Source organism: Microplitis demolitor, chromosome 2 (assembly GCF_026212275.2).
Source record: "Microplitis demolitor isolate Queensland-Clemson2020A chromosome 2, iyMicDemo2.1a, whole genome shotgun sequence".
In the NCBI taxonomy this organism is placed as follows: Eukaryota; Metazoa; Arthropoda; class Insecta; order Hymenoptera; family Braconidae; genus Microplitis; species Microplitis demolitor.
Genome location: NC_068546.1, coordinates 15,357,692 through 15,384,003, shown reverse-complemented (window position 1 = coordinate 15,384,003; position 26,312 = coordinate 15,357,692). Strand labels below are relative to the sequence as shown.

Below are 26,312 nucleotides of genomic sequence, written 5' to 3'. Positions count from 1 at the left end.
TAATAATAATAATAATAATAATAATAATAATAATAATAATAATAATAATAATAATAATAATAATAATAATAATAATAATAATAATAATAATAATAATAATAATAATAATAATAATAATAATAATAATAATAATAATAATAATAATAATAATAATAATAATAATAATAATAATAATAATAATAATAATAATAATAATAATAATAATAATAATAATAATAATAATAATAATAATAATAATAATAATAATAATAATAATAATAATAATAATAATAATAATAATAATAATAATAATAATAATAATAATAATAATAATAATAATAATAATAATAATAATAATAATAATAATAATAATAATAATAATAATAATAATAATAATAATAATAATAATAATAATAATAATAATAATAATAATAATAATAATAATAATAATAATAATAATAATAATAATAATAATAATAATAATAATAATAATAATAATAATAATAATAATAATAATAATAATAATAATAATAATAATAATAATAATAATAATAATAATAATAATAATAATAATAATAATAATAATAATAATAATAATAATAATAATAATAATAATAATAATAATAATAATAATAATAATAATAATAATAATAATAATAATAATAATAATAATAATAATAATAATAATAATAATAATAATAATAATAATAATAATAATAATAATAATAATAATAATAATAATAATAATAATAATAATAATAATAATAATAATAATAATAATAATAATAATAATAATAATAATAATAATAATAATAATAATAATAATAATAATAATAATAATAATAATAATAATAATAATAATAATAATAATAATAATAATAATAATAATAATAATAATAATAATAATAATAATAATAATAATAATAATAATAATAATAATAATAATAATAATAATAATAATAATAATAATAATAATAATAATAATAATAATAATAATAATAATAATAATAATAATAATAATAATAATAATAATAATAATAATAATAATAATAATAATAATAATAATAATAATAATAATAATAATAATAATAATAATAATAATAATAATAATAATAATAATAATAATAATAATAATAATAATAATAATAATAATAATAATAATAATAATAATAATAATAATAATAATAATAATAATATTGATCAGTTTAGGTGTTCAAATGGAATGAAAAGTATAATTGTTTTCTTTTCTTTTGAAATATTGTTAAACAGTTTTCTTCATACTTTCAAACATACTTATGAAAACGTTTTTTTTTTATCTTATTTAAAAAAATACATAATTTTTTAGCGAATACAACCTTGACTATAAAATAAGTTAACCCTTTACCAGATAAATTAGTTCACTTATTTTATTCTTATTTTTTTACGCTTTTTTGTATAGATTCTGAAAAGCATGTTCTTAATATCAATTCGGGGTTTCAGTTGATATTGAGTAAATAACGAAATTCGGAGTAAATATACGAATAACGATTTTTGAGGGAATTTGATTTTTTACGAAACAGATCCTCTCAGTTAAGTGGCTCAAGTTGTTCTTTCACGTAATATAGGGATTTTAATAATTTTGTATATAAAATATTTGTCAAAAATTTTTCTGAAGCTTATCAATTTCAGCTCTTCTGGTTTTCGTGATTGAATTAAATTACGAAAATATAATTACATACTGATTTGACTTTTAACTTAAAAGGCATTTGGTTGAATTTTTTAAAAATATTTTATTTACAAAAGTACGAAATCCCTCTATCATGTGAACGAAGAACTTGAGCAACTTAACTGAAAGAATTTTTTTTCTAGAGAATCAAATTTCCTATGAAATTGTTATCGGCATTTTTACTGTAAATTTTGTTATTAAATCAATACTAACTAAAAACCCAAATTGTTATCAGAAAAATCTGTCTATCGGTTGACCCGGCGGGCCAACCCTAAATCTTACTGCTGTTCTTGAACTCTTTGAGCTTGAAAACATTGTCGAGAATAAATTTTTGGGCTCTTCGAGCTCGAAAATACTTTTGTATGCCATTGTTTTCGAAAAGAAAAGTTATTTACCAGTTATATCTTCAAGAATATTGCTCGAACGAATTAACCGATTGAGATGGTTGAGGTAGCAATCAACGCGTTGTATTGAGTTCTAGAGCTGAGTAGATTTTGGAATTGATTGGATAAGTCACTTCAAAAATAATCGAAAAAAAAACATTTTTCACCATTTCTTACTCCAACGATATCTCTCCAACAAATCAATCGATCGAGATGATTAATGCAGCGATCGACATATCTGATTAAGTTTCAGAGCTGATTTGATTTTGGAGTTGATCGTTCAATTCGTTTCTGAACAATAAAAAAAAAAAACAAAACTAAAAAAAAAATTCTGTTTTTCGTAATTCACGAATATTTTTGAGTCTATTTGATCAAATGATCTGAAATCGACAGGAAAGTTGATGGCCAACAAGCTCTTTCGATTGCTGCAAGAACCATTCAAATTGATTCATTAGTTAAAAAGTTATATTTTAGTGAAATGACAATAATTGAGTTATAGAAAAAATACAAAAACTAATTCGAAGTATTATCAGTTAATATTCAAAATTTTTGAGCGCTGTTTAAATATTTTAATTTTGGGCTGAAATTTTCAGCATTGTCGTGATTTTACTAGTATAAACTAATACTGTCACGGAAACGAAAAAATTTAAGAACAAAAAATCCGAATTTCAATCATATTCGATATTTTCAAAATATGTGAGCGACCTCTTGAACATATTTTAGCAATCTCATTTTTGGCGAGGCTTTTAAGAACATCTTATACCAACCAATTTTCATTAGAGACTCGAAAGAAAAAAATAGTCGGAGTTTTTTGGGTCACCCTAATATATATTGTGACATGTGGAAAATCATGTCCTGTCCTCGGTCTATCATGCATCTCAACGAATTAAAAACATGTCCAAACTCGTAAATTACAGGTATTAAAGTTAATAAAAATGACGCATAGGCTCAAATCCAACTGTTTGAGTGTGATGTATGCAAGTCGATGACTGGTTATTGATTATTTGTGTTTGTTTTGATTTCAAAATGTACGAGAAATACGCTGATGAGGAGAGAAAGTGAGACGAGCAAGTTATTCCTTAGCGGCCACACCTCAGTCAGGCCACATAGCGGCTACATTGGATAACTCATTACCCCATGGCAAGAAACCTATTTGTACAAGACATATGAGTGTTTTAAGACTTCTAACCGATTATTTTATGATTGTTAAAAAATTTCACTTATTTATTGAGAAATAACACAGAAAACTTGACTTTCAATGTATTACAAATATAATAATAATAAATTGATTTGAACGTCTTACAACTGTAATAATAATATTTCTAATTATAAAAAACTAAGGGATGATACGTTCATCCTATTTAAATCAAAGTTATTCTTAATTAATGATTCTGTAATTACTCTTAATTTTTTCGGTCTTTCTTTCTAACTAATTACCGGCAGTCAGCGGTTGCAGGTGATGCTACAACTGATATTATTACGCTCTGAGAAAAGTTAAACAATAAGTAGTCATGCGGCCGATAGCAACCGTAAGAACTGTTAGCACTTTTGGAAGTGACCGTGAAAATAATGTACGGAGGCATAACAGTATGTAAAAATTCAACATCAATGGCTTTTTCAGAAAAAACTTCATTACTCCACCATTTTTCAATATTAAGGGCTAAAAGTTTAAAAGTGTAAGCATAACATATACCACTACCCTAAAAAAATAACAGTATTCACCGATAATTCAAAAAGTATATTTATCTTGCAAAATTACTAGAGGAAAAATGAAAAAAATTATAAACTATAAGAGTTGCTTTTTTTATGTTTTATTAGCTTCTAAATATATATTTACTAGGGTGTGTCATTTCAGAGCAACATTTTTTTTTTTTTAAGTGCATGTGGAAAAAATCATAGTTCAACACAAAAGAAAAATTTTCGCGCAAGAAAAAAAATTGTATGTCCATTACAGACCCAGTTCATTGAAAAATTCGATTTTCCCATTTAAATAACACAGGAAAAATTTTTTTTTAGCATTGAATATTGTTAACTCTTTGACAAATCAATAGATCGAATAGACTGATAGTTATTGTTGTAGGAAATTGAACGCTCTACAAAAAAGGTTTCTTATCATTTTCCGATAAATCCACCTGTTCAAAAGTTATTGGAGCTCTAAGTAAAGTTGAAGATCTTTTTACTTTTCCGGCGAAACTATCAGACTTATCGCAAAATGTTGTGAAATTTTTTTTGTTGACAATTTTAATCTCTACAAATTTTTCTCAGTAAAGTTTTTTCGATTTCCGCATTGTTTTGTAGTTATTTTTATTTTAATGTCGAGCTCTTGAAATCGATCAGAACCACTTTTTCAAGAGCTTGTCAATAAAATAACAATAAATAGAAAACAATGCGAAATTTGGAACAACTTTACTGATAATAATTTGTAGAGATTAAAATTGTCAACAAATAAAATTTTACAATATTTTGCGATAAGTCTGATAGTTTCGCCGGAAAAGTAAAAAGATCTTCAACTTTACTTAGAGCTCCAATAACTTTTGAACAGGTGGATTTATCGGAAAATGATAAGAAACCTTTTTTGTAGAGCGTTCAATTTCCTACAACAATAACTATTAGTCTATTCGATCTATTGATTTGTCAAAGAGTTAACAATATTCAATGCTAAAAAAAAATTTTTCCTGTGCTATTTAAATGGGAAAATCGAATTTTTCAATGAACTGGGTCTGTAATCGACATAGAATTTTTTTTCTTGTGCGAAAATTTTTTTTTTGTATTGAACTATGATTTTTTCCACATGCACTTAAAAAAAAAAAAATGTTGCTCTGAAATGACGCACCCTAATATTTGCGTACAAAAAGTGAAGAGAATATTATTTCCACGTATATAGTCCCATATGTGTATGTAACCACATATTCTTTCCCGCTTAACAGCATTATTTTAATTTTTTTTTTTTTTTTTTGAATTTTCTCAGTAAAAAGTTTATAAATAAATTCAAAAACATATGGACAGTGATCTTGAATGCGTGAATATTGCCGAATGCGGCTAATAATATTGCCAAGTTGGCAGTTCAAACAATTGTCAATTTTGTGATCAATCCGACCAATGATAAATATTATTATGTCGACCAAGCGTTTTTTTTGTGTAGCGATCGATTGTTAGTTTATTATGTTGATAAATCGCGAGGATTCAAAGTTGAACAATTGTTAATGTTGTTTAACCAGCAAGGAAATGCTATGTTATTACTATCGACACGTTATGACGTAAATAAATTCATTGTTATTTCTTTTTAAGTGCGGAATTTCTTTTGTTTTATTTATCTGTCGTATTTAGCCTGTAAGTCTTATTGTCAGATGCGTATCGTCATTTGGCCCGCTTTCCCTGTACTGATTACAGACTGCCAAGCTGATTTAAAAAAAAAAATTTCGAACACAAATATCAAGTTTCAATTTTTTTTTTGTTTCCCTCACATTTACTAAGTAACCTACGCAAAAATGGATGAAAAGTCGAAAAATTTTTTTTTTCATTTTGATGATGGTTAAACATTCAGCGGAACAAAACTTGTTCCTTAAATTGTTTAACAAAAATTTGATTGATCAAACTCGAATAAAGGTTCAATAGATCAATATAAAAATTTACAGGGTTATTGGGGGCACATTATGTTAAAAACGTACCTAGCACCATTAGTCTTCTCAACAATATTTACAGATATGACAGGGATAATTCAAAATAAATTAATTTTATTTGTAAATTAGTAATTAAATTTGAATTTGATTCGACTGCGCTCTCGGCCCACGCATTTCCGTTGTCCCCACACCGTCGACGATTGATAAAATGGGGCTCTATTAATTCATTGGTACGCTTGGCCGTGCGACGAATGGGTATCCTACGGGGCCCCGAGTCCCGCCGTTTTTAGAAATTAAAATTTGGAAAAGGTGTGGATGGTACGAGCCTGACATAAGATTGAGAGTGGGGAGCTGCCGGCTTCGCGGCGCGCCGAGAGGCACAAGAGACGCACTCACTGCCGAGAGCGGCGAATAATCAGTTGCCACAGTAGTCCGCTATTTTCTATCTCTAATAAAAAAAAAAGAAAAAAAATTTTAATAAAACTACATTTCAAAATTTATGGTGAGCCGTGGGACCCCATAAAAATTACATTGTCGTCACAAGTGAGTTTTTGGCATTTATTCAAAAAAAAAAAAAAAAGATCATACAACGAAGATTCACGGTGAGTCGAAAAGACCCCGTGCTTTGATACGTCTCGAGTTTACCGGTGAGTCTAACTCTGACCCCGAATTCCTTTTTACAAATCCACGCTGTGGCTATTGTAAAACTTTATATAAAAGATTGCGCTGAGTTTTGCAACCGCGTAATTAATAAGAAAAAATTTTTTTACAAATTGGCAGCAGGAGAAAGAACGTGGAAAAAATAGTCAGCGTCAGCCAGCTCGGGCGGTGTCCCTCCTCCCACCACATGGCGTCGGCAGTAATACCATTGGAAACATCGGTAAATCTATGAAGACCATCTTAAAAGATTTATTTCTTTTATTTTTTTCAATAGTTAATATTTATTTATATTGAATATTTTATAAATAAGTGAAATAAAAATTTATCGGTTTTCGCAGCGTGGGTTCGAGAGCGTTCGGTCGCCATTTTGTATAAGTGTCTGGGCTTGTTTTTATCAGGTAGTGAAATATTAGAAAATTTTTCAGTTGAGTCTAGCGACCACTGATTAATTAGTTAATAATGAAAAATCGTGATATTTAAATTTAATTAAATTTAGCCGGTATTCTTCTGGAGGTACTGAGTCCTACCGACCGTTCTCTAGAAGGTGCTGGAACCTTAGTTTCGAAAGTGACCTTGGTGCTGAGTCTCACCGACCGAATCACTGGGAACTTTGTGGGAAAATTTATTAGGATAAAATTTAAATAAGATAAAACCCAGGGAATAAAGACAGCCCAGAACTTCAGGCGTAATTAAGACTTTAAAATTGCGGATAATTTGTATGCGAGCGTGAACTGAAATAATTTTTTTCCTCGCTAGCAAAATTGTTGTATATTAAGGGGATAATAATTGCTATTATAATTAAAGAAATTTGTATATTAAAAAAAAAAAATTGTTATTATACTTAAAGAAATTTTATATTAAATTTAAAAGTAAGTAAAAATTTTAAATACGTAAATATTGTCGGGAAATCAGAATTTTATAATAAACTAGAAAGTATATCCGTTGACACAGAAATATTATAAATAAACTTTGGATATTTTATTAAAATAATTATTCTCAATCGATTAATGACGCTGAGTCTTACCAACCGCTCATTAAGTGATTGATTCCGTAAAAATAAGAACCTAACTCTGCAGCTGTGTGGTCCAGCCACGATAAGGAAATTTTCGAACTTGTCCTTGAGATTTTCATTTCTCTCTGCTTTGTTTTGCCTTGCACACGATACTGAGAGGTCGTGCGACTTACTCTCAGTGGCGCCCTTAGAACTTTTGAGTTCAAAAGGTGTCCAAATTGTGACCTCGTAAGCCTCGTCGTCAAGACCACGGAAGTCGAGGGGTACCTAGTTATACTTGGCGCCCAACGTAATAATTTCCTTATCATGCAGAGTTAAAATTTTCAAATTTATAAAGTAGAGTCATCAAAAATTAAAAATTAAAGTTGGTAAATTGAAAAAATAAAATTTTGTAATAATTCTTTTTTATTATACAAAAACAAAATTTGCTGGTGAGTGAGTGAGGAAAGTTGAAAAAAAAAAAAAAATAATAATAATAACGCGGGAAAAAGAGCGTTGAATAAAATACGTGGAGGCAGTAGGGTCAATATTTTAATTTTGTTAGTACGACACTGATTGCTTGTATAGCAACAGTAGACGAAAATAATAAAGCGAAAAAAAAAAAATACCAATTCTTTAAGACATAAAATATTTTAACGAAAGTACAAAATACTTGAGTTTATAAATAGAACCAGTCTAAAATATAAATAAAGTATTATAGAAATAAATAAAATTTTAAAAGGGATTAAGCCTTGCAATAATCACAAAAAAATTTCTACAATTTTTCTGTTTCTTTAATGCTTGGTATGGGTATATATTAGGGTGCTTTTTTTAACACTTTCTTTTTACATAGGGTCCCAAGAGCTTTTGTGGGTATTAAAAAAATTCCCATATTAGAAAAAAATTATTATATCAAGTATAGATCTGCCTTAAACGAGGGCCTCGTTTCCAATAAATAACATAGGGAAATTTTTTTGTTTTAATATAATTTCATAGTTATAGGCCACCGAAGTTGATCATATTTTATATGGCTCAATAATACACAAATTACTTCATTTTTCTATTTTCATCTTTCTTGATCGTTTTTAGGAAAGAATGAAATTATTTATCACCATTTTAGTATGTTCTCATTTGTTTGTGTAGACCATTACCCTAAAAATATAAAGAAAATGTTAAACGTCAAGATTTTTTTCTTCGATTTTTCCCTTGAGATCACGAAAATAGTAAATTGCGCACCTAGGGAGGAAAGTAGGACATTTTCTCCCGCATGTAAAATTGCCACCCGAGCCGTTGGCTCAATCAACAAAGAAACAGGCTGAAAACTCGCAGGAAGCTAAGAAGAGAAGCCTGTTAAAAGCTGAGCTCTTAATATTAATATTTAGAGCTGCCTATTTCTAATCTTCCATTTCCCATTTATATAACATGGGAAAAAAATATTTTATATTTTTATTTTTCTAGCTCTGCATTCGCACCTCATATAAATAAGTCCATAGCACAATCCTATAGAGAATTTAACGCTCTACAAAAAAGGTCTCTTATCATTTTTTGATAAATCTATCAATTCAAACGTTATTAGAGCTGGAACTCAAATCTATAATAAATTTCCAGATCTTTTTACTTTTTCAGTAAAACTATCAGACTTATCAAAAAATGTCATAGAATCTTTTTTATAGAAAATTTTATTTCCTACAAATTATTTTTGATTAAGTATTTTTAAAATTCCTCATTGTATTCTAGTTATTTTCATTTTAATGTAAAATTCTCAGAATAGATGAGTAGACTATTATTTTTACGAGCTTGGCTTTAAAATGAAAATAACTAGAAAACAATGCAAAATTTCAAAAAAACTTTATTGAAAATAATTTGTAGGAAATGAAATTGTCTATAAAAAAAATTCTATGACATTTTTTGATAAGTCTGATAGTTTTGCTGGAAAAGTAAAAAGATCTGGAAATTTATTATAGATTTGAATTCCAGCTCTAATAACTTTTGAATGGATGGATTTATCAAAAAATGATAAGAGACCCTTTTGTAGAGCATTAAAATCTCTATAGAATTATGCTATGGATTTATTCATATGAGCCGCGAATGCAGAACTAGAAAAATAAAAAAATATAATTTTTTTTTTTTCAATGTTCTTTAAATGGGACATGGTAAATTAGAAATAGGCACCTCTACATATTAATATTAAGTGCTCCACTTTCAACAAGCTTCTTTTTTCACCATCCTGAGAGTTTTCAGCCTGTTTTTTTGTTGAAAAAAAAAGTCACCTCGAAATTGCACACCCTAATATATATGTATATTAGTGTGTTCCAAAAAAAATCAAGAATTTTTTTTTTGACTCTCACTCGAAAATTGGTTGCTTAGACCTACAAAAAATTCAGTCAAAATTTCAGCCCTTAACTTTAATTTCAAGAGGTCCATCATCGATTTCAAAGTTTTCCCATTTAAATAACATAGGAAAACTTTTTTTTTTACATTATTTATGGCTGCAAACTGTGAAGACTTTTTTTTTGGACATTATTGATCAGTGAACCTTCTTAAGCAATAAATTGTCTATAAATAAGTCCAAAGAATCAAATCTGTGTCCTCAATATTTCGTATATTAATGACGTTAGAATATGCGAATTTTACAAAAATTTGTTATTTTTACTTCTGGAGACCAAACTGTCGTTGTACATAAAAAAGTTAAATAGTAATTTTGTAGTACGTTTGATTTTCTACAAAATTGTTGCTACGAACTTTTTTATTTAATCAACAGTTCAATAGTTATGAGCTCTTGAAGTTTCCTTATTTTAATTATTTGCTGATAGTAATTAAAATACTGACTATAGAAAAAAAAGTTTAGTCGTAATTTTGCAGTAAAAATAATCTTCTACAAGACTGGCCACTAAGAATTTTTTTGTACGAAAACAGTTCAGTAGTTATGAGCTCTGGAAGCCTTATTATTTCAATTATTCACTTATACAAATTGAAATATTGACTATAAAATGAAGTTGAGTGGTGATTTTGCAGTACATTTGAGTTTCTGCCAAATTTTCTTGATGAAATTTTCTGTATGATGAACATTAATTGTAGATGAAAAGCATCATCTTTATTATAAAATTTTTGAAAACAACAACTATATATTTGTTAAATAACTATGAGCTCTAATATTGATGTTATTTAAAATTAATCCGACAGACAGTAAAAAACAATCATTTAAATGAAATAAGGTAAAATACATTGCGACTTTATTTTTTATGATATACAAGTTTTAAGTGGTGTGAAAATGAATGATGTTAATAAGTTAATTTACAGCTGTATGTAATTTTTCCATTTTTCACTCACTAAGACTTCTAAATTATTCTCCCCGATTAAACAACTGAATTCGATTGAATTAAACAGAATTAAATTTTTAATTCCACTTAATTCAGATAAGTTATGTTAATTCGGTACCTAAATTAAAAATGAATTCTGTCTAATTCGGCAGGAAAACCAGAATTCGTCCAAATTAAAACGAATTTAAAAAATTCCATTCTGTTTAATTCTGATTGATGCGAAAATAATTGTCCAATTTCTGGGTCTGAACCCGAATTAAACTGAATTGAAACGAATTTGAAATTTTTAAATCGGTTTCATTCTGTTTAATTCAAATTCAAATTTTCAATTCAGTTGAATTCTGTTTTGCAAAATTCGACAGAATATAACATTATTAAAATTTTGAATTCGGTTGGATTCAGTTGTTTTATCAGGGCTAGATAAGTTGATTTAAATTTCGAAAATAACAAATTTCTCAGTGTGGTTGATAAATTCAAATTTAAATTTATCAAAGAATCAGCTACTAGCTTTTATTTAAAACAAAAAAAAATTTATTTATTAGACTTTCGTCATTAAGGTTTAGAAAAAGTAAATAAATATTGGACTGTTAATGATAAGATAGACATTTTACGAGTTTTTTTATAAATTTAAAATAGTACTAAAGTTCTTGATTCAAATTATTTTCAACAGATAATAGTTTCAACGGATAATTTAAGTAAATCTATAATTGAGGCTTTTGGAGGTTAAATGTATAGAGCTGTTGAGGATAAAATTTTCCGCGTATATTTGTAGTGTATTGAATTTTTTACCGAATTTGTAATTAACTATTGTCTCTATACTCAATACTTTAATTGTGATAAGTAAATAATTAAAATAATGAAACTTCAAGCGCTTGTAACTGTTGAACTGTTCATCATACAGAAAATTTCATAAAGAAAATTTGGTAAAAACTCAAATGTACTGCAAAATCACCACTCAACTTCATTTTATAGTCAATATATCAATTTGTATAAGTGAATAATTGAAATAATAAGACTTCCAGAGCTCATAACTACTGAACTGTTTTCGTACAAAAAAATTCTTAGTGGCCAGTCTTGTAGAAGATTATTTTTACTGCAAAATTACGACTAAACTTTTTTTTCTATAGTCAGTATTTTAATTATTATCAGTAAATAATTAAAATAAGGAAACTTCAAGACCTCATAACTATTGAAGTGTTGATTAAATAAAAAAGTTCGTAGCAACAATTTTGTAGAAAATCAAATGTACCACAAAATTACTATTTAACTTTCTTATGTACAACCAACAGTTTAGTCTCCAAAAGTAAAAATAACGAATTTTTGTAAAATTCGCATATTCTAACGTCATTAATATACGAAATATTGAGGACAAAAATTTGATTCTTTGGACATATTTATAGACAATTTATTGCTTAAGAAGGTTCACTGATCAATAATGTCCAAAAAAAAAAGTCTTCACAGTTTGCAGCTATAAATAATGCAAAAAAAAAGTTTTCCCATGTTATTTAAATGGGCAAACTCTGAACTTGATAATGGACCTCTTAAAATTAAAGTTAAGGGCTGAAATTTTGACTGAATTTTTTTTTAGGGCTGAGCAACCAATTTTTCGAGTGAGTCAAAAAAAAAATCATCTATTTTTTTTGGAAAACCCTAATATATATATATATATATATATATATATATATATGTATATTAGGGTACTTCGTTCCGGCGAAAGCATTTTTTTTGTTGCTCATCAAGCAAAATATTATTTTTTATGCTAAAACAAAAATTCCTGCCCAGTTTGAGCTCTTAATTCCAATCCTAAGTACTTTCTATTTGATTTCCAAGATTTCCCATTTAAAATACACGTAAATTAAATTACTTTTTTCTTGACTTTTTAATACTCAGCTGCGTTTTATGATATCGACGTGGTTTTGGTCGCAAATTGTAAGCCATTTGGTGTTATTCAAAAGTGCCCATAGTACCTTAGCTGTAATTCCAGCCGTTTCACTGATGTCCGCTGAGGAAGTCATTTTTCGTATCAAATTGACGTTTATTGGCTTGCAGAACGTAAACCAATGAATGCACATCAAAAATGTAAATGAGAATTTCATAGGAAATTTTGTTCCCTTCAAAAAAAGCCCTATAATTCAAGCCGCTAAAGTCTATAGTTTCCGATTTATAGGAGTTTTAATAATTTAAAAAATAAAATAGCAAGTGTCATTTTTTTTTAATGTTATATTTTTTAAATTGTTAAAACTCCTAAAACTCGGAAACTATGGACTTTAGCGACTAGACTTATAAGGCTTTTTTTGAAGGGAATAAAATTTCCTATGAAATTCTCATTTATATTTTTGGTGTGCATTCATTGGTTTACGTTCTGCAAGCCAATAAATGTCAATTTGATACGAAAAATGACTTCCTCAGCGGACATCAATGAAACAGCTGGAATAACAGCTAAAATACTATCGGCACTTTTGAAGAACACCAAATGCCCTACAATTTGCGACCAAACCGCGTCGATATCATAAAACGCAGCTAAGTATTAGAAAATTACAAATAAAGTAATTTAATTTACATGTATTTTAAATGGGAAATCTTGGAAATCAAATGGAAGATACTTAAGATTGGAATTCAGAGCTCAAACGGGGCAAAATTTTTTGTTTTAGCATAAAAAACAATATTTTGCTTGATGAGCAACAAAAAAAATACTATCGCCGGAAACGAAGCACCCTAATATATATGTACATAAAATAGTATACTATTTTTCTTTATGCCCGGTCGAAAGTACGTCGACAAATGCAAACTTGTATAGATTATATAACATTGTTTTAGCGTGTATTGATGCCTGCACCAGCATTTGCGACACGAACAAAGTAAGTGCTGATGACCCGAGGGGCAGGCATCAAATACATCAACAAAAAAAGTTACGATTACACATTCAATTAGTTCATCAAAAAAAAATTTTATTTATGAGGGAAAATTGGGTACTTCCTGAAAAAGGTGAGAGAAGATAATTGTTAGATATTAAATAAGTTTGATTAAATTGATTTTTTTTCTAAGTAATTTATATAGCAAACAATTACATTTTACACGATGCAAAGGAAAAAAATAAAAAGTTAGACTAGATGTTATCATATATCAAAAGTCATTAATATTTTTTGACTGACACTTGATTTTTGAAAAAATTTAACAATAAAAAATTCAAAATAATGCTCAATCATATTCACAAAAGTGATTTTAGAATATTTAAAAAACATTCAAAAAATAAAATTTTTGGGGGTACCCCGTTTCGCTCACCCTACCCCGTTTGTCCCCGTCCCTTCCCCTATGTATATCTCAATATTTATTTTAATTTTTGAAATGAAACTTCTTTATGGAGGCCAAAATTGAACGATTTGAGGCGGAAAAGAGGAGGTAGCGCCAGAGGAGAAACATTGAGTGGAAGTTTAGCATAGGTGAGAAGAGGAATTACTTGTATAGCAAGCCTTATATATTTTAATGAATGGGGGGAGGTGAGAAGAGTCGAGTAAAATGGACGAGTTTAGTGCGCATGCGTCGTAATTTAACCACGTTATTCATATATAAATATATATATATATATTTATTTATATATATATATATATATATATATATATATATATATATATATATATATATATATATAATATCGGCCATATATATATATATATATATATATATATATATATATATATATATATATATATATATAATATTGGCCATTAGCTCTTGTCGGGTAGTATAGCTTCGGGAAAAAAAAATCTCTGAAAATCAAAATATGTATAACTAGTTTTCTACTAAATGTAAAAATATATGCATATTAATTGAATGTAAAATTATAAACATGTATAGTAAAATAAGTCACTAAAAAAATATGGTCAGTATTAAAAAATTTGTAAAGAATTTTTGTGTGTTCTTGAAAATATCTATAATTAAAAAGAACTAAATTAAAAAGTTAATAAACACTAATTTCTATAAATAAAGATACACCTCCATATAAATTACTGTATAAAATTTAATTGTAATAAATGAAAACATAAAAAATTAAAAATAACTGTAATTATAAAGGTATAAAATCATTTAAATATATCTAAAATATTTTCTTTAATTGAATAAATAAATAAACGAAAGTATGTAATTTTAAAGAGAACAAAAAAAAATGCTATAAAAATAAAAATTCTAAAAACAAACATTCGCATAACTAAACATGTATATAAGAAAATTAAGTAAAAGTGAACATCTCGATAAATAAAATATCTATAAAAAATTAATTCTTTTTGAAAATCTCTATAAAATATAATATCAAATCAAATTTGATTATAGATATTATCATATTTTACAGAAATGTTCAAAAACAGTTAATTTCTTATAGATCTTTTATTTATAGAGGTGTTCATTTTACATAATTTTTTTTATATACATGTTCAGTTATATCTTTATTTATAGTAATTACTTTTTATCAACTTTTTACTTTAGTTCTTTTTAATTATAAATATTTTCAATATACACAAAAATTATTTACAAATTTTTAAATAGTGACCATGTTTTTTTTTTTTTAGTGGTTTACAAATCTAGAGATTCTTTTTATTAGGGCTTTTTTAATTCCGTATTTTTACAATTCATATTTATATTTTTACATTTAATTAACATAAATATATTTTGAAATATTGAATTTTCTTCTTACAATTTATTGTTTTTTAAATTTTTGCATTTATTAGAAAACTAGTTATACATTAGTTTTGTTTTCAGAGATTTATTTTTTGCCGATGCTATACTATCCGACAAGATCTAATGGCCAATATTACATATATTATATTTACATTTATATTAATTTGTTTCTTCATTTAGACCGACTTTATTATTAAAAAAGTTTCACTTCTATTGTGACCTTATGTCTGTAAGGCTCACTCGTTTTTTTTTTTTTTGTACTCTTTATAGATATATTTGTTTACTTCCTTGTTTATATATATATATAGATTGTTGCAGGGTAAATAAAATTATAATAATAAATATTCTTATTTTCCGTCGCTCGGTAACACGCACGATACATATTTTAATTTTGTCGCGTTAACTTAAAAATCTACGCACTTGCAATTCACCCGAACGCATCAGTGTCGACCACGATCGGAAATCTTCGGATCAATTGGAAAATGAGAGGGGCCGTGCGGCGTAAGACGCTACAGGTGACAATGAGATACAGACCACTAAAGGGCAAGCACGTGTTGTGTTTTGCTCCACCGAGTTTTTATTTTAAACATTTCAATTTTATAAATTCAAGAGTGAATAATAGGCACTATTGTTGCGTGCGCTAATATTACTCAATATTAATTAATACGAGTGAATAATAGGCACTATTGTCACGTGCGCTATTATTACTCAATATTTAAATAATAAAAGTAAACCTCAGGGACAAGCTATACGTGCGCTGTTGTTACACTAGAGGTTTTCCTATTTAAGAGATAAATATATACTGATCATCAGACGCAAGTCACGTGCTGGTGATAGTAATTTTAACATAATTAAAATTGTCGAGAGATAGACTCGAGTCACTGAGTGCTATCTCTGTCAATACCGGTATACGTTACTACGCATACCAATAACTTGGTGAATCCAACTTGGTTGGATCTTGTCGCATCTGCGGCGGAGCAACCGCAGAAGGGTCCATAATATCTAAGAGGAGCCGAAGCAGCCAATCCTAATCATCTCCAAAGAGTCATCTCCGTCGCCAGAGTCTACGCGAGCCGTCGACAGATCGCCGTAACGTAAATTAATTCGAGCGTGAAGAAACTGCGTATTATAAGTCTTTGAAATTATTTATGCGTATACTGTTGGCTTCGCGAGAGTAATTAATTTCCTAATAATTTCTTTAAAACTTTTGTCTTTATTTCTTTTCTTTCTGTAAAGTATGGGTTATGATCTATCATCTTTATTGTAATCTATAATTAATTTCTTTCAGTATACTTCTATATTTTTCATCTATGTATTATTTATAATAATAAGTCACCGCGGACAACCCACACCTACGAATTCTTAGTTGAGCCTCATCTCTGTCTCTAGGTAGTTATAAGATTCTCTTAGTTTTTATCTGTTTGCAAAACTAAGTGGCGCCCTTTCCATCATATAAGCACCAGGACATTGCTGCTTGGTCCTGGTCAACAAGTTACATCCAGCGGCATGTAGGGGAAACACGGTTAAATTATCTATTTATTATTAGAAAATAGATACCCCCTAGCAATATATATATATATATATATATATATATATATAAATCCATGTATAAACGTTTGAATCAAATGTATTTCCCGACTCAGCTTGTCAAACTAAGTTTAAAGGTAGCAAAACTTTCCGAAAATTCCATCATGAAGACAAATATAATAGTTAGATTTCCATGAAATCTACAAAAAATATAAAGTCATCCAACATTATGAAATGCCCAGTGAAGCGGGATCCCGGAAAAAATAGACCCGGAATAAATAGATTCAGAGAATATAAATCAGCAAAAATAGACCAAAAAATAAACGGATGTAAACATCTAATGTTTTCCATTAGGCAACTAATTTTATTCTATTTTTTATAAGGCTTTGCCCCTTAACCCTACCGGGGCGTTGCCTCTGGATCCCTTAGATGTGTCCTTTTTTCACAAAAGAAATTAACAAGGGAATTAATGGTTACGGAACATTTGACCAGAAAACAAATTACCGGCAACAGAACACCCGCAAACCAAAATACCCGTGATAAAATACTCGCAAGCCAAAATATCTACAATTAATATACTTTCAGATAATATACTAACAAAAATTATTGTAATCAAATACAAATTTTGTATGTGTGCAATTAAAATAATATACCCACTCATAAAAAAATGTCAAAAGTGGCACTAGGTCTCTGAACCCTACCGAGGCTTCACCCCTGGACTCCCTTATGGAGATACTCTTTTTTTACGAAAAAGAAAAAAAAAACAAAAATATTTTTTTCTCTTTTCTTAGTTTTTTTTTTTATAACCGGGTACCCCTCGTCTTCCGTGGTCTTGACGACGAGGCTTACGAGGTCACGATTTGGACACCTTTTGAATTAAAAAATTCTAAGGGCGCCACTGAGAGTAAGTTGCACGATCTCTCAGTATCGTGTGCAAGGCAAACAAAGCAGAGAGGAATGAAAATCTCAAGGTCGAATTCGAAAATTTCCTTATCGTGACTGGACCACACAGCTGCAGAGTTAGGTTTTTATCAACCCCTTAATGAGCGGTCGGTGAGACTCAGCGTCACTAATCGATTGAGAATAATTATTTTAATAAATATGATTTTAATAAAATATTCAAAATTTATTTACAACATCTCTTTGGCAACGGATATATCTATTTGGTTAATATAAAATTTTTAAATTCCCGACAATATTTACGTATTTTAAACTGTGTTTAAATTTAATACAATATTTCCTTAATTCATAATAACAAATAATTTTCTCCTTAATATACAATAAGTTTGCTGGCGAGGCAATAAATAAATTAACTCATATTCACACACAGTCTATCCACAACTTTAAGTTCTTAAATAACGTCTTAAGTTCTAGGTTGTCTTTTAGCCTAAATTTTATTTTAATTAAATTCTATTTAATAAAGTTTCCAGTGATGCGGTCGGTGAGACTCAGCACCACGGTCACTTTCAAACTAAACCTCTGGCACCTCCTAGAGAACGGTCTTTGGGACTCAGTACCTCTAGAAAAATACCGACTAGAGTTTACTAAACTTAAATGTTAATTATCAATTATTTAATCAGTGGTCACTAGACTCAACTGAGAAAATTTTAATTATGACGCTACCTAGTAAAACAAACCCAGACACTTATACAAAGTGACGTCCGAACGCTCTCGAACCCACGCCGCGAAAACCAATAAATCTTATCTCGTAAATTTTTATATATATAATTAACAATTTATGTTATTCCCTTAAAATAATTTTTAGAGAGGTTTGAACAAATTAATTAAACCAAAAGACTTCAAAATTTACCGAAGTAGTCGCTGGTGAAAATGACGACGCCATGTGGTGGGAGGAGGACGCCGCTCTCAAAGAAGGCTGTTGGGTGCTGTTGGCTTCCAACCTTCTTTCTCCTGCTGCTGCCAATTAATATTTTAAATAAATTACGCGGTTGCTAAACTCAGCGAAATTTGTTACTGATCCTGAACGTGGATTTTTTAATATAGTCCGGGGTCAGACTGAGACTCACCGTAATTTAATTTATTCTCCACGAATGCGGGGTCTTTACGACTCACCATCAAGTTGTCTTCCTTTTTTTTAAAATTTAGTTTTAATTCTGCTTAAAATATGACTGGTTATTTGCAGCTCTAGGCAGTGAGTGACGCTCGAGTGCTTCTCGGTGCGCCGCGAAGCCAGCAGCTCCCCACTCTCAATCCCATGACAGGCTCGTACCGTCCAAAATTTCCCCAAATTTAAATTTCTAGAAATGGCGGGACTCGGGGCCCTCGCAAAGCACCCATTCGTCGCACGGCCAAATGCATCGATAAATTAGTAAAGTCCCAGGTTATCGATCATCGACGGCGTGGGGACAACGGAGATGCGTGGGCCGAGAGCGCAGTCGAATCAAATTCAAATTCAAATATCAATTTACAATTAAAACCAATTTATTTTAGATTACCCCTGTTATATTTTAATTGATTTTCGGGATGAATTGTTTTGGTCCCAAAAAGCGTCACACCGTGTGGTGGGTGTTTTAAATTGCGGTTGTTTTGATAAGGGTGTTTTGGTTTACGGGTATTTTGTCGCGAGTGATTTGTTATCGAGTCAAAGGTCGTGTCACTGAGTTCCGAATTGATAGACATTGAAAGAAAGACGGCGCCGCGACCGGTTACCTTTGGACAAAATAATCTCGACAAAATAACCTTGAACCCAGGAAAAAAAATTTTATATAATAAGATATAATCATATATTATTATTTAAAATTATCTATAATTTTATGAAATTATATATAAATACATATAATTATATAATAGTTATTGGTATAACTAGTAGGGTAAGTTATTCATAATGTGTTAGCGAGTCGTAGGTGCGCAGGCACGAGCGAAGCGAGTGCATACTGTGCACCGGAGACGAGTGCTAACACATCGCGGATGACGGATTATGATTTATCTTACATGTTGCGCCCATAATTTTATCCAACTCACGTGTGCTATTTACGTTTCATTAATTGCTTAAAAGGCGAAGTCTAAATAGTTGTTTGGTGACATGTTGAAAAAAAAAACTTATAATATTAAGAATGACAAAATTATAGGGATGTTGATTTAATTTACCGGAAATTCAAATTCAATGTCAAAGTTTCAACTCCACGTTAAAACATTCGGCATCACGATCTTGGCTGCTCAATGGGTAATAACAGGAAGTTGTGATTACCCAATATTTAGTTATAGCCCGAAAGATAGTTACGTTTACTTTTATTACGTCACAACGGCCGGGATAGTAAACATCTTTATTGCGTTTCGACAAATAATTTTTCACCAGTCGGTAAACGGCCATTTAGGGTTCGGATTTTAGGCATGATAAAACGTGAATAGCGCGCATGAGTTGAATAAATTTATATATAGTCTTATATAACAATATATATTTATATATAATTATATAAATCTTCCTAATTTCTTCTATATAAATATATACAATCATATATTTAAATAAATTTTTCTATATAAATATACATTATTATGTTATTTTATATATTATCATACATATTTATATATTCGGTCGAAAAATTGTTATATAATTGTATAAAATTTTATACAATTGAGTTCTAAAAAATTTCATCGAATGACAATTTTTGAGTGAATATCAAGCTGTGCGGGTGTTTGAATTATAATATTTTGTAAAATAGTTTAGATACGACCAAACAATGTAAGACTATTCATAAAAACTGCAAAACAATTTATAAAACAGTCTGTAAAATTTATAGGTAGATTCCTTTAGAAATCAGCCTATTGTAATGGGTCTCATGATCGAATTATCACAGAATTTTGTCACTATATGTCTTATTTTACATCGTAGAGTCAAAAAATACCATCCGCTCAAAAATTTATGTATGTATGTATGCATGTATGCATATATATATATATATATATATATATATATATATATATATATATATATGTATATATATATATATATATATATACAATATACAATATAACGTGCCTTGTCATCACGATAGCTCCCGCAATTCTTAACGGATCTTAATGAAATTTTATATACTTATTTATTGGACGATTACCTTGATCAAGTTCGAAGATGAGCCCAATCGGTCGATTAGTTTGGAAGTTGTGGGTGTTTGAAATTTTTTTGATTTTCATTTTTTCTTGAAATTCAGTTCATTGATAATATTGAAAAAAATTAAGTGCATTCTTATAACCTTTCTGAAAATTGTGACGTTATTGATAAACATAAAAATATATACAAAGTAATAAAAATAAGTAATTTTCGGAACCGGGCGGCGCTATGCCACCCGGTGCGAGTGAGCCTCCAGGAGATTTTCTAACTGCGCTGTTGCCAAATGTCGTTACCGCCACTATTTCAATCTGTTTTACTACAATTTTCAAATAAACAAATTGAAAAATAAACAATGAATGCCAATTTTTTTAATTATTTTTTTTTTAATCTTTTTTTTGAATCAATTTTTTTAATCAAAGATTGAATTTAATTGTAATTTTACAATCTGGTACTAGATGTTAAATTTAATAACATCACATGTGATAAAATAAAAATAACATGAAAAAAAATTTTATTATTCAATTAAATTAATGATAAAATATGAAAGTAAAATTACATTTAAGAATAAAACATTGAAAAAATATTTTTATCTCACAAAAAAATACTATTTGGTTACATTTGGCAACAGCGCGTACCTTTTAACACGGCCGTGGAGCGCTCACCATGCGACCGACTTAGTTCGAAAAAGACACGCTACCTACGAAGGATTAATCTAAATCATACGGATTCAAAAATCTTTGTACCTCTTCACGAAATTTATGACGAAACAGCTGCAAATAAAACTTTAGTCCAATTAATTAAAAAAGAACCATCATCAAAAATTGAAGTTGATGAGTTTAAAAAGAATATTTTTAGTTTCTATACTGAGGCTGTGACAATTATAAAAAAAAAATTTCCTTTTGAAGATAAGCTATTTGAATTTATAAATATAATTGAGCCAAAAACTGCTAAGACCTATAGCTAAAAAGTTTAGATATTGATTTGAAAAGAATTCCCGCTCTCCTTGATTTAAAATTTTTGCAAATGCTTGATCACGAATAGAAAGAACACGCTTTATTAAATTAAGATGAATGCAATATAAGTATAAATTTAGCGGCTGAAATTTATTGTCAAAAAATTTTCGAACTAACTAATGCTATTGGTGATTTAAAATTTATAAGCCTAAAAATTGTTATAAATATGTAACTAGTATTGCCTTTCTCAAATGTATTTATAGAAATACTTTTTAGTGATCTAAAAAACACTAAATCAGATTATCGTAATTGATTAAGTTCAAAAACTTTAAAATTTTCACTAGTCACTAAAAACATTTTATCTAAAGATATTATAAACTTTGAACCATCAGAAAAAATAATAAATGCTAATATTTGGGATAAGCACAAATAAATAAAAAATATATTTTATACTAGCTGACCCGGCAGACTTCATACTGCCTCAATCGATTGTAGAGCAAAATAAAAAAATCAACTCTGTTTAAGTTCCCACTATATAAAATTGATGTAATACCGTACGATGGATGGTGTGGCTCAATAAGTTATAAATCAAATTGAACGGAATATAGTATAGTGCCGGATAGCTCAACTGGTAGAGCACTCGGTACGATACCGACATGGTCTGAGTTCGATTCCCAGTTCGGGCTATCTATATTTTTCTCAATTTATCTTGAACTTTTTGACGTTAGGAATACATCTACATTTCTTAGATAACAGTGAGTGCTTGTAATTTAATATGAACTTTACATAATAGCAATAAAGCTCAAATTGATTCTACGTTTTAGTTAGAAAACGTTTGTATGTGAAAAAGAAAAGTGCTGTTTTAAGGGTTTTCCCGACAATTATTCGATTTTTTCTCGCCGTAAGAACCATCCTTGGACTTCAACGAACATTTTAAAAAAAGAATTGGCCAAATTGGTCCAGGCGTTGTTGAGTTATGCGCTTACCAACACATTTTGCGATTCATTTTTATATTATAGATATTATTTTTACTCATTACAACTATGTTCCTTATTACGTTAAATATTAAATTTCGTTGTTTTTATTATTTAATATTATATTAATATTGATGAATACAAAATATATTGAAATAGAAATGTGTTTTAAAATAAATAGAGTTAAAAAATTTACATTTTAATAAGTTTCATTACAAAGGATTAATCTACACTAATTTACATTTGGCGCGCAAACCTTATCTATAAATGACATTTACTTATAAATATTTTTATCATATGCTTAACTAATTATATTAAACAGTTGATCTTCATATATTTATGAAACTGAAGTTAGCTGACGTTCAGTAATTTTTTGATTTTTGTTAAAACGACAAATTATAAAAAAAAATAATTGAAAAATAGCGCCTATAGTTATTTATTCCATATCTTGTTTATTTGAATAATTAAAAGTTTATTCTTTTTAACTATTAAAAAAAAAATATTCTAAAAGGTTTTTTTTTAATTTCGCGTGAAAATTGAACCCTTTCATTGGTTGACAACAGAGTTGTTAAAGATCGGGAAACGTTCGGGTAAACTTAATTCTCTGTCGGGTAAAATTGGGTAATTCATGAGAATGAAACGGGTCTTGAGACAGCTTAGCTTTGGCAGCTTTGACTCAAGGCTATAAAATCAATACTCTTAAAAAAAGTCATGAGGAGCAAAGGTAGAGAACAAGCACAAATTATTTTATTTCTCCTGCTTTATATTTGTATTAAAGTGCTACAAATTTTTAATTTCGTTACCGCTATTGATTTCAATTTCTCAATTAATACACTTCCAGATATTTATGATTGTGAATCCCCTAACTTTTACTAAATGGAAATTTACATCTTTAGAAAAGTGCGAGTATAAAGTAGGTACATTTGGCTTAAATTAAAGAAAATTTTGTACTGTGGAACTAAAGATAGTTCGAATATTGTTGTTCTAGTATTTTCGAACTTCAATTCCACCATACTTTATTGGCTTACGGAATCTTCATAAATTAAATCTACTAAAATAACTGTCAAAATTTTATCTCTCAGTTTATCGGAATTTAATACACACTAATCCTATTTAAAAATCAAATTCTTCAGACTTTTTATAAATAGTCAAAGATCGATACGATTAGTTATTTTTTTTGTTTTCAGATAAGAGACGCAAGTAATTGTTATGGGAGCAGTGGTGAAGATGATGAAAATGATAATCTGAGTGGGTACGTTCATCCTGAGATTAATGCAGCATTGAATACTGTGTTATATGTTGGACTTGGTACCACAGCGCTGGGTCTTGTTATTTCTTTTATTGGTACTGGAGAAAAAGGCTTTCTGAGTCCAGAGCTAAGGCTTATTGGTCCAAGCTTATTGTGTGCTGGACTTCTTTGCTGTCTCTTGCGAGTTCTTCTATGCATATGTTTGTGTCATTGTTGCAAAAATTGTCAATGGAAAGCGTGCCCAGTTGTTATTGTTGGCAAAGACACATTAAAAAAAGAAAATACTGGTTCACCATCCAAACGAGAACAGCCTACAACATCGCTTTTACCTCAATGCTCTAATCAAATAATTAAAACATCATCGATGGCAGTGAAAATAGCTCATCCATCATCATATTCTATATGCTCGGAAGCTGGAAAAGGACACGAGCTTCTACTTTTACCGTCTCAATTATTAGAGTAATGAAACTTTTTCATGACAAAACGTTCCACGAGAAAAGTTCACTAACTGTAACTTGAGTAGTCATCATGTGAAACTAGAACTAAATTGATCATTTAATAAATATAGATTGATATTAAATTAATAATTAAAAAATAATCGATGTTTGTATATTGTGTAATAAATTATTACGGCAACAACTTTTTGTATAGCTTTACAATATGGTAAAGAATAATTCTAAATATAAATTACTGCCGATCTATACAGAAAAAAAAATAGCGTTTCATCTCTCGAGATTAATTTAATCTTATTAAATAAACAAGAAAATGAAATAATGTGATCTACGCAGCCTAATTTATTTTTTACCGAAAGAAGCTTCGGGCTACACGACATTTGACCCGCGCGACAAAACGCCCCCAGACAAAGGGTCCCACGACAAAATCTTCCAATCCTAGATGTTTCACAATAATTTTGTTCAAAGTTAAAACTCATAAAACAAGAATTGATGTTGTAACTAATGTAAGATGATCACACATAAACTGTTATTTTAAGTTGTTAACTGACTCGCATACACTTTATCATCTATCTAATAACTGGTTAATTAATAGATATCGCATGTTAAAATGTGTAATTTGCCGCGTCAATTCACATACTTATAAGCTTTACCAAACTCAAAGTTCAATAGACACTGAACAGTATTAGGTTTCATCCCAGATGTGTTGGTGAAATCGTCACTAAGGCACCTCCAACACATCCTGCCTTATAACTAATACTGAAGTTACCAAAAAATTATAAACGGGTTGGACCTATAACGCCACCGTCCATCGTACGGTGTTAAATAAAATTAATTATTAAATATTTTTTAATTTTTATTTAAACTATTATAAGATGGTAAGTTACCGGCTACACATACGTAAAGAAACACCATCTGTGTGAACACGACAGACTTTTTTCTTTTGTTTATGTGCCACATCACCATACAAACGCGTTTTAAAACCCGTGTCAAATAGAAGTCTTCAGGGTCAACCATTGGGGCATCAATTGTCCAGGGGGTATTTTGTCCGCGGATATTTTGTCTGCGGATCAAATGTCTTGTAGCCGAAGCTTCAAACCCTTTATGTTTGCAGATATTGTCTTTTGCGCTGGGCCACTAAATCTACCAACCTATGAATTTTGAGTAGTATTGTTAAGTGCTTTAAATTTAACGATAGTATCTTTATAGGTAAAATCAACGGTTTACCCGGGAAAAAATGTTTTTATAAAATTTCAGAAAATTCAATAAAATTTTATAAAGTAAGATCTGAGTAAGAAACGTAATAATCACATGTAATTTTATAAAATTGTATAAAAAAGTATAATATTTTATAAAGTTTTGCATGATTTCATGAAATTATGTAAAATTTTGAACAATTTTATACGACCATACAGCAATATTTTATAGAATTTCACATACTTTTATAAAATTTTCTAAAATCTTATAAAGTTTTATAAAGGAAGATCTTAGTAATCCAGGAAAAAATGTTTTTATGAAATTTAAACTGAGAATGGCCTCGTAAAATTTAGTAGAATTTTATAAAATTATTCCTTTTTCGGGATGGGTCACCCATCTAATTAATTATCCATCTAAATGCTGCTCAACTTTTGTTATTGATGGATTGTAGCCTGCTCCGCTCGTCGATTGGCCACTTGTAGTTATGAAAAATTCGTGACTGTATTTATGATCACACATGAATTATTATCAGTCGTTTTTCAGAACATTAGATTATATTAGT

At 28.7% G+C, this 26,312-nt stretch overlaps 1 protein-coding gene across 1 annotated transcript in view; it reads left to right on the top strand.

Annotated features, from left to right (window-relative positions):
* The window catches only part of LOC103579904 (uncharacterized), a 442,473-nt gene extending 417,784 nt beyond the window's left edge, over window positions 1-24,689 (top strand). The window contains exon 4 of the mRNA XM_053737114.1: window positions 24,040-24,689. Coding sequence (XP_053593089.1) covers window positions 24,040-24,564 — 525 coding nt within the window. The 3' untranslated portion in view covers window positions 24,565-24,689. The remainder of the gene's footprint in view (window positions 1-24,039) is intronic.
* Window positions 24,690-26,312: the final 1,623 nt, after the last annotated feature.